The sequence below is a fragment of the Ciona robusta genome, chromosome 4 (genome assembly GCF_009617815.1).
Source record: "Ciona robusta chromosome 4, ASM961781v2".
Lineage (NCBI taxonomy): Eukaryota > Metazoa > Chordata > Ascidiacea > Phlebobranchia > Cionidae > Ciona > Ciona robusta.
The window spans coordinates 2,678,273-2,692,662 of record NC_143238.1 but is presented as its reverse complement, the minus strand read 5'-3'; the positions used below and the strand labels follow the sequence as shown (position 1 = coordinate 2,692,662).

The 14,390-nt window shown below is 35.8% G+C and overlaps 4 protein-coding genes across 4 annotated transcripts; all 4 read right to left on the bottom strand.

Annotated features, from left to right (window-relative positions):
* Positions 1-1,798: 1,798 nt before the first annotated feature.
* LOC149736584 (uncharacterized) lies at positions 1,799-4,445 on the bottom strand. The gene is made up of 5 exons (XM_089877486.1): positions 3,596-4,445; positions 3,397-3,522; positions 3,222-3,339; positions 3,002-3,144; positions 1,799-2,379 (listed from the first exon to the last, which is right to left on the bottom strand). Exons 1-5 carry the CDS (start codon positions 3,666-3,668, stop codon positions 2,225-2,227), a joined length of 615 nt encoding a protein of 204 aa, XP_089733612.1. The 5' UTR covers positions 3,669-4,445; the 3' UTR covers positions 1,799-2,224.
* A 1,724-nt stretch (positions 4,446-6,169) lies between these two features.
* Positions 6,170-7,593, bottom strand: LOC149736583 (uncharacterized). Its single transcript, XM_089877489.1, has 4 exons — positions 7,437-7,593; positions 7,014-7,149; positions 6,770-6,933; positions 6,170-6,570 (listed from the first exon to the last, which is right to left on the bottom strand). The coding sequence occupies exons 1-4, from the start codon at positions 7,501-7,503 to the stop codon at positions 6,371-6,373; spliced, it is 567 nt and encodes a 188-aa protein (XP_089733615.1). The 5' UTR covers positions 7,504-7,593; the 3' UTR covers positions 6,170-6,370.
* A 1,800-nt stretch (positions 7,594-9,393) lies between these two features.
* On the bottom strand, positions 9,394-11,258 carry LOC149736582 (uncharacterized). Its single transcript, XM_089877492.1, has 3 exons — positions 11,115-11,258; positions 10,549-10,659; positions 9,394-9,808 (listed from the first exon to the last, which is right to left on the bottom strand). The coding sequence occupies exons 1-3, from the start codon at positions 11,184-11,186 to the stop codon at positions 9,551-9,553; spliced, it is 441 nt and encodes a 146-aa protein (XP_089733618.1). The 5' UTR covers positions 11,187-11,258; the 3' UTR covers positions 9,394-9,550.
* Positions 11,259-12,340: 1,082 nt separating this feature from the next.
* On the bottom strand, positions 12,341-13,989 carry LOC149736581 (uncharacterized). The gene is made up of 4 exons (XM_089877490.1): positions 13,847-13,989; positions 13,638-13,779; positions 13,150-13,295; positions 12,341-12,943 (listed from the first exon to the last, which is right to left on the bottom strand). Exons 1-4 carry the CDS (start codon positions 13,908-13,910, stop codon positions 12,732-12,734), a joined length of 564 nt encoding a protein of 187 aa, XP_089733616.1. The 5' UTR covers positions 13,911-13,989; the 3' UTR covers positions 12,341-12,731.
* Between the last annotated feature and the right edge of the window lie 401 nt (positions 13,990-14,390).

Here is a 14,390-nt window from a genome sequence, read left to right as displayed (position 1 = left end):
ATAAAAAAATGGTATCCCATCTTCCCCCGCCCTACTATATATCCAGGCAATCATTCATATCCAACTGTAATATCTTCTAAAATGCCATTAATTATAAATCATCTTAGGAAATAAGCAACGTCCTTCAGCACCAAAATAACCGTTCACATTTCTTTAACGTAAAAGGTTTTGTTTTGTTTTCCCGAGTTTCAAAACCACGGTAACCATGTGCGTGCAGACAAGCGTGTCCATCATGTACCAATCGGAAACAATAGTTATAATTATGTTTCCGATAGCTACTGGCTACAAATTTTAAGTTCCGTAAACAAGTCTGCCCTATCTGTTTGCCATGTTGCGAATATTTTGTGTTTTAGTAGGTACGTTTTTGTTTGACATTTTTACTCAAGTAGTTTTTACCCGTAGCACATTTAATAACTGTTGCTGCCAATTCCCTTCTCTTCGTTGCCGTATTTGAAGACATATATATATAGTAGGGTAGGGGAAGATGGGACACCATTAGCACATAATATCCAAATCCCTGATCGTGTTTTAAACAATTAACAACGGTCTATAAAAGTCGTGAGGATAAGGTTTTATATTTCCTTGAATATTCTTTGTTTACGACCGAACGGAACGAGAAATTATAATGAAAAGGCATCCCATCTTCCCCCACTCTACTATACAAATTTATGTTATGTTTTAACTCGATTTAGCCTGCTTCTTTCCGAGAAAACGACTTACTGAGACATTTCTAAATCAACTAAAAATAAAACCAATAGAGTAACGACTGCTAGGCAATGTTCTGTAAGCACATCACTTGCTGTTTAGATTTCTTTCCAATAAAGTTTTAACTGGTGGTGCTGACACACAAACCAATGAGAGTGCCGAGAGAGTAGCATTGTGCTGTGGTAGGCTTAGTGTGAATAATACCCACCAGGGAACCTGTCAAATGTATTGATTGTAAAAAGGCCATTGTCGTACGTGTTGTTTCAGACTGGTAACAAGACAAAACGAGAAATCGAATCTCCGTGTAAATGGTATATAGTAGGGTGGAGGAAGATGGGACACCTGTTCATTCTATTTCCCGTCCAATTTGGTAGTAAACAAAGAAAATTCGAAGAATTATAAAACTGTGCCTTCACTCCGTTCGACCGTTGTTAATTTTTTAAAACACGATCAGGATATTTGGATATTATGTGCTAAAGGTGTCCCATCTTCCCCCACCCCAATATATGTAGATATCTTATTTTAAAATTCCTCTGTACGTTAAGCTCAACTTTTCATCAATTATTTGATGTTTCTATAAGCGTTTGAATGAATGTATATACCTTATTTATACTGGCGTAATAAAGCCAGCGTATTGTATACGTAGCCCAAATAGTTACTATATATGGGCTTGTTGGGTTATTGTTTTTCTGTGTCGCATACAATTTGGTTAATGCATTGGTTTTAATTTTTAACTGGTCCTGTTTGTGAACAAAGAATATTTGAAGAAAAAATATAACCGCATCCTTACTACTCTATAAAAGCGTTGTTGATTGTTTAAAACACGATCAAGGAACATGGGATTTAGGCTGCAACAGTATCTGATCTTATACTCCACAGTATATACGTTGAATTATTTGAAAACCAATGTCATTCTGCCGATGAAAACGTTGACAAAATTTAAGTAATTTCGCAGGACCGCAATTGATAAAACACAGCTACATAGCGCTACCTTGCGGTAAAATAAAAAAATCTGAACAGTGAATAATTTTTCTCGTATAACATGGCGATTAATTATACATGTACACTGTTCGGTATATATATTATTTCCTCATTTGATGATATTGATTCTGAGTTTTATTTGATAGCTGAATGAAAGAACCAGTGGCGTTAACGAACTTATGCAACAATTTTACTTAAACAGTAATTAAAAAGTAGTGCATGAATAAAAAAAAAACGTTCGAAACAAAAGATAAAAACTGCAAAGAACTTAATTTAGAATTTATGAGACCAAGTATTTTGTGCGAAATTAAATTCTGTAAAAGTTTGATTAAATTCTCACAGTTCTTAACTTTTAATTATACATTAGGCGGGGTAAAATGAGACATGCTTACGTTCTCTTTTCTCGTTCCATTTGATGGTAAAAAATATTTAAAGGATTTAATAACCTCATTAACTAATTGATAAAAACACGATCCGGAACTATGGGATTTAAGTGCTAACTGTATCCCATCCTACCCCACGGTACTTTACAAATGAATCAGTTTGGGTAGGGTGGAGGCAGGTCATTATAACCTGCTGATGGGTTCACACCAATATTTTGGGGATACTGTATTGGTGTGCTTGGGTATGCCTGACCAGTTGTTTGGACCATTGGGTAGCTTCCCGGGTAGCCTGGCTGTTGAAATCCGAAATCTGTAGAAAATGTATTAAAATATTAGTGGAGTGGTATTATAGAGGAAATGCATTTAACCCAAAACGCACTGAAGCTAAATACAGCTTAATTATGAGCGTATATATAGGGTGGGGGAGATGGGACACTTTTAGCATAATATCCAATTATACCCTGCGGTCGTGTTTTCAACAATTAACAACGGTCTTTCTATGCGAGTCGTGAGGATGCGGTTCAGTAATTCTTTGTATATGTTCTTTTTTTACTACTACATGGGACGATAAATCAGAGTTAAAAGGTGTCCCATCTTCCCTCACCCAACTACATGTTAACGGCATGTATTTATCTTGCCACAATTCACCGTTGGTGATTATTGAGCTAGTATTGTAAGAGAGTTAGACTACGGAGTATTGCTAACGGTATATGCAGTTTTTACAACACATTTAGTAGGGTGCGGTAAGGTAGGGCATGGTTTCATTTTTTTCACTTTCCACTTGGTAATAAAAAAAAATAGTTACAGAATTAAATATTCGCATCCTTACCACTCCAAAAAAGTGTTGGTAATTTTTCGAAACACGATTAGAAAGTTTGAAATTTAGATGCTAACGGTATCCCATCTTCCCCCACTCTGCTATATATTCTTACTTTGTAGGGTATTTGCTGTTGTAACGTAGGTAGTTCTTCCATGGTTGTTCGTCATCATGCGCATTCCTCTTCTACGCCAGCACAGGGAAAGTGCCATGATGCTTATACAAAAAATAATGAAACCAATACCACTCCCAATAACGCTGAAATAAAATAAAAACATTTGAAAAAATAACAACCATACAGGCTACTTCACAATTCGACGTATTTGCGTTTGTACCTTAAAGTCGGAAAGTTGCTTCTCTTTTTATCAATTTTTTTTGGGGGGCACGAGTCTTCACAAGTTGAAACAGTTCGTTCGTCACAACACGATCGCGAACACAAACTGTTGCAACTAGCTGTAAAACAGCAACGTATAAAAGCTTTGTCAACGAGTTTTAACACAATTAACGTACGTGCTCCATCAGGGGCTTCTGATTTTGAGTTACAGCTACGCTGATTTTGGGGCAAACAGTAACTCTTAATTTTACGTATACAGCATATTTGGTCGTTTGTACATTGACTAGAAGTGAAGCAAGTTTCTGTAACAGATTCGTAAAATATTTTTAAAATATAATTTTATGTTGGAACGTCGATTATAGCAAAATAACTCACTTGAATATGCAGAAAAAACGATTTTGATACCAAATAACATGATTAAAGTTGAAAGAGACAGCATCATGCCCATTTCTTTTTTTCTTGGAAGTTGCGCAGTATATTTTTTTCTGAGTAATCAAGAACAAAGAGAGTTATAAATATAGAAGGGTAGGAGAAGACGGGACACCTTTAGCACATATATATTTAAATATCCTGATTGTGTTTAAACAATTAACAACGGTCTATGTAAGTCGCGCTGAGCAAACGGTTTTACCATTCTTTAAATGTCCTTTGTTTACTACCAAACAGGACGAGAAAAAATTATGAAAATGTCTCTTTCATCACTCTACTGTATATTTTTCTAAAAATTCAGGATGAAAAATTATCACAAATTTGACTTAAAAATGACCAATTTCTGTTTTAATGTTTCCGGCTCATTTTGTCTTTCATTTGTGTAATAAGTTTAATTTTATAGCTGCCGTAACGAACACATAAAGCTATATAGATAGGGTGGGGGAGATGTGACACATTTTCATTCTATTTTCTTATCCCATTTGGTAGTAAACAAAGAACAGTCAAAGAATTACAAAACCGTATCCTCATGACTCCCATATAGACCGTTGTTAATTGTTTAAAACACGATCAGGAAATTTCGATATTATATGCTAAAGGTGTCCCATCTTTCCACGCCCTACTATATACCGTATGTTTATGTAAATCTATGTTATAAGCTCTGACTGCATATACGCAACAGCTTACTACATTTACGCAAGGGCTGTTCCGGTACTAATAATGACTTAGGATCTAACGTACTACTATATCACGTGCAATACAGTTTTATACTAAAAAAATAACAGTTTAAAACTGAAAGCTTTAACATTGCATAGATACTAAACTTTTAACCAGCACCTAATGTATATATGCCTAAGGCACTAGACTCACAAATACAAAAACCTATAACCATAGCCCACAGCAGTTCACATTAAAACAACGTTGAATATCTATTTCGTATCAATAAATAAACTGATCTCTACTCTGACTGTTTTGTAAATGACATTTAGTTAAACTGGCACAAATTACTATATCGAATCAAAATATTAGTATCTGGTTGTTCTGCTGAAGTATGATGACGAAACTAGTGGTTTGCACCACTATACGATGGCGTCTTGTAAACACCGCGTAAGCAATGTATAGTAGGGTGGGGGAAGATGGGACACCTTTAGCACATAATATCCAAATATCCTGATCGTGTTTTAAACAATTAACAACGGTCTATGAGGGTCATGAGGACATAGTTTCATATTTCTTTAAATGTTCTTTGTTTACTACTAAATGGGACGAGAAAATAGAGTTAAAAAGTGTCCCATCTTTCCCCATCCTACTGTATATATAATGCAATATCATCTGTACAATTAGTGATGGGACACCTTTAACACATGATGTCCAAACATCCTGATCGTGTTTTATATACTTAACAACGGTATATGGGAGTCGTAGGGATAATGTTTTGTAATTCTTTAAATTTTATATGCTTCCTACCAAATTGGACGAGAAAATAGAATGAAAAGGTGTCCCATCTTTCCCCACCCTACTATACATTTGTTTCTAACGTTAACGCTATATTATCAGTTTTCCATTTAACCTAACATACATGTTACCATGCTGCTATTATGTGTGCTGCTTCGCAGTTATTTTGATATTTATATAGTAGGGTGGGGGAGATGGGACACGTTTTCATTCTATTTTCTCGGCCGATTTGGTAGTAAACAAAGAACATTCAATGAAATATAAAACCGTATTTTCACGACCCACTTACACCGCTGTTAATTGTTTAAAACGCGATCTGAATATTTGGATATTATGTGCTGAAGGTGTCTCGTCTTCCCCCACCCTACTGCGTAAAGCCGCTAATAAAAAAATCAGAGAATTGCTCCAACGTTGTAGTAAATTTAGAAGGAAAAACGGCATTCAAATAACACTTTTACAAACGCTTCAACAAAACAACTATATGAACATATCGTTTGTAAAACACAATATGTGACATATTCCTACATATTTAAGGTTATCGATTCATCTAAACGTGGCATTAGTATTACCCATAACAGCAAAATGAGGCATACAAATTTTGCATGACGTAGTAAATACCGGCGGACAAAATTCGGTTTCTGGTGAGTATACTATCAATTTTTTATTAAACCTAACATACATGTTACAATGCTGCTGTCATGTCCGTTACTCTGCAGTTATTTTAAAATTTATATATAGTAGGGTGGGGAAAGACGGGACACCTTTAGTACATAATATCTAAATATACTAATCGCGTTTCAAACAAATAACAACGGCCTGTGGGAGTCGTGAAGATGCGGTTTTATAATTGTTTGAATTTTCTTTGTTTAATACCAAATGGGTCGAGAAAGTTGAAAGAAAAGGTGTCCCATTTTCCCCTATCCTACTATACAGTTTGATGTAACTATAGTATAGAAGACGATGTATTGTAGGTATATGCACATTCCTTAACGTAAAATATTCGTTGAGGCGTTTTTGCTCTCTTGAAATTCATTTCTGTACACGACTGCCATACATAATACCAAGTCATGCTTTGCTTCCTTTATTAGAATAACATTTTCAAGTCATGTTGTGAGGCGCTATATATACATTAATATGTGTTGGTCCTATTTGATTAACATGTAAGTTATAATGTTCATTTAAACCGATTTTCAATGGGGAATATATCATTGGCAGCCTAAATACCGCATTATTGGGCAGTAGTAGGGTTTGGATCATTTGGGCTACCTATGGATAGCCTGGTTGTTGGCCGGCGTAGCCTGGCTGTTGGCCAGGGTAGCCTTGCTGTTGGCCAGGGTAGCCTGGCTGTTGGCCGGCATAGCCTGGCTGTTGGCCGGCGTAGCCTGGCTGTTGGTCAGGGTTAGCCGATTTCTGGTCACCGTAGGCTGGCGGGTTAGCGCTGTATTGCTGGTTGTTGTAGCCATAGTCTAGAAGGGATAGATGGATTACATTTAGCGGTTTCATTATATGCCGTCAATGCACTCAAAAAAGGTGAAATTACTCAATTAATTGTATGGAAGTTTAAACAGAGAAAGTTATACGATTTGGTTATGTTTTAATATATATTGTTCTTTGTACTTAACATGCTGTAGCAATGAGAGCCAATACATTTATTTATTATCTTACTTTGCTGCCCTGGTGCTGGTACTGTCGCGACAAACGTAGCTGCAGGCTGGGGCGCTCCCCTGTTGGCTGCTTGACCACACGCACAGCAGCAGTACACACACGCCCCAATGCACAGGCCTATGAACACCAGAACGCCAATAGAAATTCCAACAATTGCTCCAATGCTAAGAAGATAGAGAAGTTTTTAGACAAATATTCCTAGAGTTAAATACACATACCAAAAAAGTAGATGAATTTGCTGTACCTTAAAGTGAACGCTTTATGTACGGCTGTTGTTATGCTGTTGGTATAACAGGAACTAGAACAGTAGCCACCGGAGCTTGAAAACGTCAAACCGCAACATGATTGTAGTCCTGGACAGTTCAAAGAACTAGAACAACCTGAATGAAATAAATCATATACTATATGGAAGTTTTTCATATTGGAACATATAGTAGGGTTGGGGAAGATGGGACACTTTATCATTTTATTTTCTCGTCACATTTAGTAGTAAACAAAGAAAATTCAAATAATTATAAAACCGTATCCTCACGACTCCCATAGACCGATGTTATTTGTTTAAAACGCAATCGTGCTAAAGGTGTCCATTTTCCCCCACCCTACTATATATTCCAATATGAAAAGCTATAGAAAGAGTTTATAACTTATTGGAATATAACGTATATACCTGATACTGAACTAATTTGAATTTCAAGCAGCAAAACGATAAAACTTAAAAGTTTCACCAAAAACATTCTTTCGTTCTCTTCTTACAATTATTAGTACAGTTTTATAAGTTTAATCGAATCTGTAAAAAAAATATAAAAAAAAAACAACTGCTTAGTTTACAAATAATGTCCGAAGAACTGCTGGTTTACTAAAACTTGATCAAATAGCCTTGAGTACAATATAAACGGTACACGTTTCCATTTCCCACAGAAATTGGTTGCTATTGTTCACTGTTATTACATCACTAATGAACGAATATAAAAATCCAGCGATATGTATTTATAGCCCTGCCTTGTAACGACCAGCGCATCTGCCTGGTTATGCAGTACAACTGCTGGTTATGCAGTACAACTGTGTGTATTCTTAACTGCTGGAAACTTTTTGACTGGACTTCTGTTTTTTTTGTCCGGTATGTTTACTGCCTAATTCTATTATGCGACCTAGCAACTGTACATAAGCTCACCTTAACTTATATGCAAAATTGCTTCGCTTTAGTAAGCAGTGTATCGTGACGGCACCACAGAATACAAACTCCTTGTTGTCATACAAAGGATTGCGATGAGGAAAGTACCCCGACAGACGATTTTTTTTAAGAGTTCTTATTTCCCACAATGTCTTACTCATTTTTCATTCTCTTACTATCTAACATCCATAAACTGTGTTTGCGCTGCTACTTCCCGGTCGCAGTACACCAACTACAGCACTGAGGTTAACTAACGTAGTGATCCCACTTACATCCGTAAATTCATTGTTGAATCATATTGCGTTCTCTATTATAAACGAATAGGATATTACGCAGCTGACGTGTTATGAATAGCACTGCGTGGGACTGTATGGTTAATTGCGTGAGCTTATATTTTCGCTCTCGGTTATTACTAAACTTCCCGCGTGATTTCACCGGTCTGTGCAATAATATATAAATAGAAATATGCAATCGCATGTTTAATCACGAATGTCGACTTTACCAGTAAAATAGATTTATTTATAGAAAAAAACTTTGATAATTCTTATAAAAATGTTTCGCTGTAACTTGGTGCTAACTTTTATAATACATTTTTTTCTATACTAAAATGGCGATTTTTAAGTCGTAAATTAAGGTTATTATTAAGAGTTAAATAAAGTTAAAAAACAAATGAGTGAAAAGTCCCATCCCAACAAATTGAGACGGTTTATGTGACTGTATAATTTCCAGTGGTGTATATAGGATATATACAAAGCATTTATACTACAGAAGGCGGGCTCCAGCAAAGTTTTTTTTTATATAAGAAAGCAGGAAAAGGAAATAAGCAATGGTGCAAGTAACGCATTGTTTATTAAGATAGAAGTTCCAGAATTTGTAGTTTTTTCAGTTCCATTATTCCGTTCAAGCACATTACTTGTTGATTTTGCAGCGACAGTGCTCAAATTTCCACCAGAACTAGTAGTAGTTCTGGGTGTTGTTTCTTGAGATTGTGCGTAAATGGCTGTTTCAATAAAGCATGAAATAAACTCCGTTACTTCGGTACAGAGGGTGGGGGGGGGGGAATGGGATACCTTTGAACTCTATTTTCTCGTTCATTTTAATAGTTAACAAAAAAACATTTAAAAAAGTAAAAATCTGTATCTTCACGACTCCCATAGACTGTTGTGAATTGTTTAAAACACGATCAGTATGTTTGGACATTATGTGCTATAGGTGTCCTGTCTTTCCCCGCCCTAATATATCTATATATAGGGCTATATAGGGTATCGTAAGATGGTACATGTATGCTGTTTTAATAATCCGTATCATATATGTATATTTCCAATATTATATAGTAGGGTGGGGGGAAGATGGGACACTTTAGCATATTATCCAAATATCCTGATCGTGTTTTTAACAGTTAACAACGGTCTATGGAAGTCGTGAGCATACGGTTTTAAAATTCTTTGTATGTTTCTTGTTTACTACTAAATGAAACAAGAAAATGGCATGGAAAGGTGTCCCATCTTCCCCCATCGTACTATATATAAACTTATCGTCACGACTTTAAAATAGCGCTGTTAATGGTTTTGGAACAGAAAACGTTGTTTAAAGTAGCATAGTTATATACACTATGAAGCAGAGCAGAAAATACCTTGTGGTGTCAGTAGAGTGAAAGTTCTGGTGGTACGCGCTTGAAACTCGTGCATTAATGCTTTACCATTGGACGAAACGGGACCTTCCGTATAAAACACGTTAAATGTTGATGTTCGTATATCCCAAGTGACAGGTGTTGTACCAACTAGCTTTGTGATGTTAAATTCTCTGTAGAATGAGCATTTCATGATCGTCTTAGCGATTGTAATCGATTCAACGTTTTCAGGACTGACCTAAAACGTAGAATAAAATTTTAATATCCAGGAGTATTAGTTTCGATTTTTCGCTGTACATAAATTATCGCGTATACGTATGTGACCATTATCATAAAAAGGGGCAATGGGTCCAACGTCCAAGGCTTGTCGCTGCTACTATTTGAACGCATGTGTCCTTGGGCAAGACATTTAACGGCAATTGCTGCAACCCAGTGGTCGCTTTTGGGTTGTCCAAATTTTCAGCCATACATAAAATAAGCAAAAAAACAACAGCAAAAATAATCACCCATAAAGTAACATACTTAGTATCTCGTAAGCTGGTACTAGGTGTATGAAACAAAACAGTTGTGTTATAACGATTGTATAATTTTCCAGACAGGCTAGGATAAAGTAAGTTACATTCATTCGTTCTCTTTTATCGCCCCATTGGTAGTTAACGAAATATTTACGTAATTTTATAACCGTATCCTTACAACTCTAAAATAGCGTTATATCATTAAAAGATACCCCGAAATACTATTCTTGTTTGTTTTAGAACCTCCGCAATTCTAATTTAAAATAAACGTCATAGAGTACTGCGGTAGAAGATGGGACACATTTAGCACATGATATCGTGTTTTAAACAATTAACAACGGTCTATAGGAGTCGTGAGGATCCGTTTTTGTAATTTATTAAATGTTCTCTGTTTACTACCAAATGGGCCGAGAAAATAGAACGAAAAGGTGTCCCATCTTCTCCCACCCTACTATATACTAACTGTTCCAACGATTGTGGGTGGGCGATGTCCAGTCAAGTAAGCCGATTTAATAACCGTTTCAGAGCTGGTTGGTTTTAATCGAGAGCAGATATAGGCATCGTCGGCTGGCCCCTGCAATATTACGTAACTAGTAATGTGGTCGTGCGAAATACAGTTTAAAAATATACAACAATTAACAGTAATGTCTTTCAGAAATTATTAAAATGTTAATGGAGATTATTTGAAGTTATAATTTCACGTTTTGATATAATTTGCACTCTTTTTAATTTATTTGCTTATAAAAATTATATTTTCCCATACAAAAGTGAAACGGAAAAAGTTATATATTCATATAGTGGGTCGGGGTAAGATGAGACACCTTTTCATTCTATTTCTCGTTCCATTTAGTAGTAAACAAAGAATATTCAAAGGAATATAAAACCGTATTCCAAAGACTCCCATAGACCATTGTTAATTGTTTAAAACACGATTAGAATATTCGGATATTCTGTGCTGAAGGTGTCCCGTCTTCCCCCACCCTTACTATACAAAAAAAATCAAAAGAAAGTGGTTTATGTTAAAATTACCATAACATAATCCGAGGAAAGGGCAATGGCCATATATCCCACACTTCCACCTGTGATTGTGAATTTGATCATCGTCCCTTGCCTTGCACTCTCCCACGTAACGTTTCGACATGTTGGCTCGCAATGCGAAGACGTAATCCAGGTCCTCCCGTACCCAAAAGGCGCTGGACGAACATAGTCACTCCACCTTGGCTATAATGATTTACGGGTAATTTGTAGAAAACCTTGGATTCCACCGAATAATCTCTATTCGTTAGTTAAAATCAATTCAGTAACCGTCCGTGAATTTTACAAAATAGCGCAAACGTCGTACAAACAATATATATTAGGTGGGGGAAGTTGGGACACATTTTCAGTCTACCTTCGTCGCATTTGGAAGAAAACAAAAAAAAATTATAAAACCTTATCCGGACTCTTGTAGACCGCGTTGTTTATTGTTAAAATCACGATCCGAATATTTGGATAATATGTGCTAAAGCTAAAGAAGACCCGTCTTTTCCCACTATATAAACCTTACACTGTTACAGTAAAATTTAATACTCGTAATGGAATACTCACTTCGACAACAGACTGGCATTCACTGAACGCGAACAAAATTCCCATCAGACACAAAAACAAGAATATTTTCGTCATATTGCTTCACTCTACTGCTAGAAAACAAATTTGCACCCAGCAGTAGAAGTACGAAAATATAAAGCGCACTGTAACCGAAAACAAGGCGCATTGCGTATTGATGTATAACTAATTATGAAATGACGACATATCAGTAGTACTATACATTGATCATCGTTGTCTAAATGTCGGGAAAACGTGCTGAATGCACGACGAGCTTGTGAATACAAAGTATTACGTAGCTTCTTCGGAATAAAATGTTATAGTAGGGCAGGGGAAGATGGGACACCTTTTTATTCTACTTTCTCGTCCTATTTGATAGTAAACAAAGACAATTCAACAAATTATAAAACCTTATGCCCCGTTGTTAATTGTTTAAAACACAATCAGAATATTTGTATATTATGTGCTAAAGGTATCACATCTTCCCCACCATACTACAAAGCTTGCTTTTATAATTGGTGTACTGTATTCCTTACTGGAAATTTAAACGGCATCGTTTGTATTGGTACATATATATAAGCAAAGGGAATTCGCAATGCTTTGTCGTCTGCCCAAGAAAGACTTTTTATTGGAATTAATGTATAATTGCATAGAATATTTTAGAAGAGAAAGTCGTAAAAATAAGTATTTTAAACTATTGTTAGTAAAAGTGCGATGGAAACTGTTTCATTAAACTGATGCAATATACATTCGCACACCTAAAACTTATTTATATTTTTGCATACTATATGGGTAATAAAGATTTTACAGTCGGCAGTTTCATGTTCGAAAATTGCATGTTGTTTATAGTAAAGACAATGTACAAACATATGTTTTTAAGTCTCAAAGAAAAAAACTGTACATTTATTCGAATTTTTCACTTACAAAACGTAAAAAAATGCTTTAAAAATTAGGCAAAACACGACTGATTATGTAGAATTTTACAGTGATTACTTTAGCATTGGGTACATTTTAGTATTTAAAAATACTATTGAACAAAGTATTCAACAATTGAAATATAACTTAACGCCCTGGGTATTGTGTATATGACGGAGGGTTATTTATAACAGGTTGATTATTGCCTGGGAGAGTTGAATTATGACCCGTTGTCATCGTGCTAGCTTGACCAACTGTTTGAGTCATAGGGTAATTTTCTGTGTTAGTCGGTGCTTTGTATATGTTGTTGTATGCGGGCGGCGGTGGGATCGTGTAATGGGTGTTAACAAATCCATGGCCTGAAATTAATTATAGTGGTATAGTATCGTGGGGTAAGATGGGACCCCTTTAGCACATATTATCCAAATAATACCCTGATAAATGATTTTTGTTTACTACCAAATGGGAAGAGAAAAATAGAATAAAAAGGCGTCCCGTCTTCCCCCAACCTACTATAGTAAGATTTTTGATATCAAAGTTTGAGGTCGAATATTCATTCTCTTACTTTGTGATTGAGTTTCTGTTGCTGGCTCGTAGGGCCTGGCGGGTACATTTCTCTTAGCAAGTAGACAAACGCCACGGCAGACACATATTGTTAAACAGCTGAGTATAAATATAGTGCCCACAGAGATCCCAATAATAGCTTCGGCACTGAAAAAATGTTTAAAAGCTCACTAAAATACTTTACGCTAAAACATGGGCTAAAAGTATATAGTAGAGTGGGAGATATGATGTACCGTTTCACTCAATTTGTTGACCCATTTGGCAAATATTATATAGTGGGATTAGGAAAATGCGACACTTTTTCATTCTATTTTCTTCTCCCATTTGGTAGTAAACCAAGAACATTCAGAAAATCATAAAATCGTATCTTCACGATTCAAATAAACCGTTGTTAATTGCTTAAACGCGGTCAAGATATGTTGATATTATGTGCTATAAAGGTGTCCCATCTTCCCCTACTCTACTATAATAGTTGAAATGCATACATACCTTAAACTGTACCCTGAATTAGTGGCTGTGTTTGTTGAGCTTGAGCACGAACTTGAACAGAATTTTAAATTAGTAGACGAATGCAAAGACGGGCAACAACTCTGATCATCCGTACACTCGGAAGAATACATACACGACAGGTCTATGTAATAAGACATTGAGTTTGCCTAAAAATCTTAATAAATGAGAAAAAAAATGTTTTCCTTTACCTGATGCGAAAGCAATGTGGGAGCCACAGAAAACGAACCCTCGTAAATACGCAGATAAATCCATTTATTCTTTCATTCTTGGTTAATACTGTATTAAAACATTTTTAAAGTCTAAACAAAAAAAAGCATAAACAAAAGCAAAATTTGCTATTAAGATGATAAAAATCCATAAATTGTGACTCTCTAAATTGTATAAAGTGTTTGTTTTAACGCTGCCCACTATTTCCTGAATCTCGTGACCAGAACTAACCGTAAACTTCATATAGCGCATTACGTAACCGCATGGGATGTGAGCATGACAATTTTCCATGACGTAGTAAAGATATGCACATCTGAGCTGTAATTTTCCGACAAAATGCTAGTCACGTTCTATTACAATTAAAAGTGTATACAAGGCACAACAAAACCTATGCGCAACTGCTTAACGTTATACACAGCTTTGGTAACTTGAATCACACAACTTTACGAAACGCCATCAATTTGCGGTCAAAACGTGCATAGGCCAATATAACAGCCATGGTAAACATGGTTTTAAAATGGTATA

Coding starts and splice junctions, on each gene's coding strand:
- LOC149736583 (XM_089877489.1), bottom strand. CDS start 7,503: ATGTTTTTGGTGAAACTTTTAAGTTTTATCGTTTTGCTGCTTGAAATT. Junction 7,150..7,436: donor TCAAATTAGTTCAGTATCAG/GTATATACGTTA, acceptor TATTTCATTCAG/GTTGTTCTAGTTCTTTGAAC. Junction 6,571..6,769: donor ACCAGCACCAGGGCAGCAAA/GTAAGATAATAA, acceptor TATCCCTTCTAG/ACTATGGCTACAACAACCAG.
- LOC149736582 (XM_089877492.1), bottom strand. CDS start 11,186: ATGATCAAATTCACAATCACAGGTGGAAGTGTGGGATATATGGCCATT. Junction 10,660..11,114: donor TTTCCTCGGATTATGTTATG/GTAATTTTAACA, acceptor GTAATATTGCAG/GGGCCAGCCGACGATGCCTA. Junction 9,809..10,548: donor CACCCACAATCGTTGGAACA/GTTAGTATATAG, acceptor TCTACGTTTTAG/GTCAGTCCTGAAAACGTTGA.
- LOC149736584 (XM_089877486.1), bottom strand. CDS start 3,668: ATGGGCATGATGCTGTCTCTTTCAACTTTAATCATGTTATTTGGTATC. Junction 3,523..3,595: donor CGTTTTTTCTGCATATTCAA/GTGAGTTATTTT, acceptor AATCTGTTACAG/AAACTTGCTTCACTTCTAGT. Junction 3,145..3,221: donor AGCAACTTTCCGACTTTAAG/GTACAAACGCAA, acceptor ATTTTATTTCAG/CGTTATTGGGAGTGGTATTG.
- LOC149736581 (XM_089877490.1), bottom strand. CDS start 13,910: ATGGATTTATCTGCGTATTTACGAGGGTTCGTTTTCTGTGGCTCCCAC. Junction 13,780..13,846: donor CCACATTGCTTTCGCATCAG/GTAAAGGAAAAC, acceptor CTTATTACATAG/ACCTGTCGTGTATGTATTCT. Junction 12,944..13,149: donor AACAGAAACTCAATCACAAA/GTAAGAGAATGA, acceptor AATTAATTTCAG/GCCATGGATTTGTTAACACC.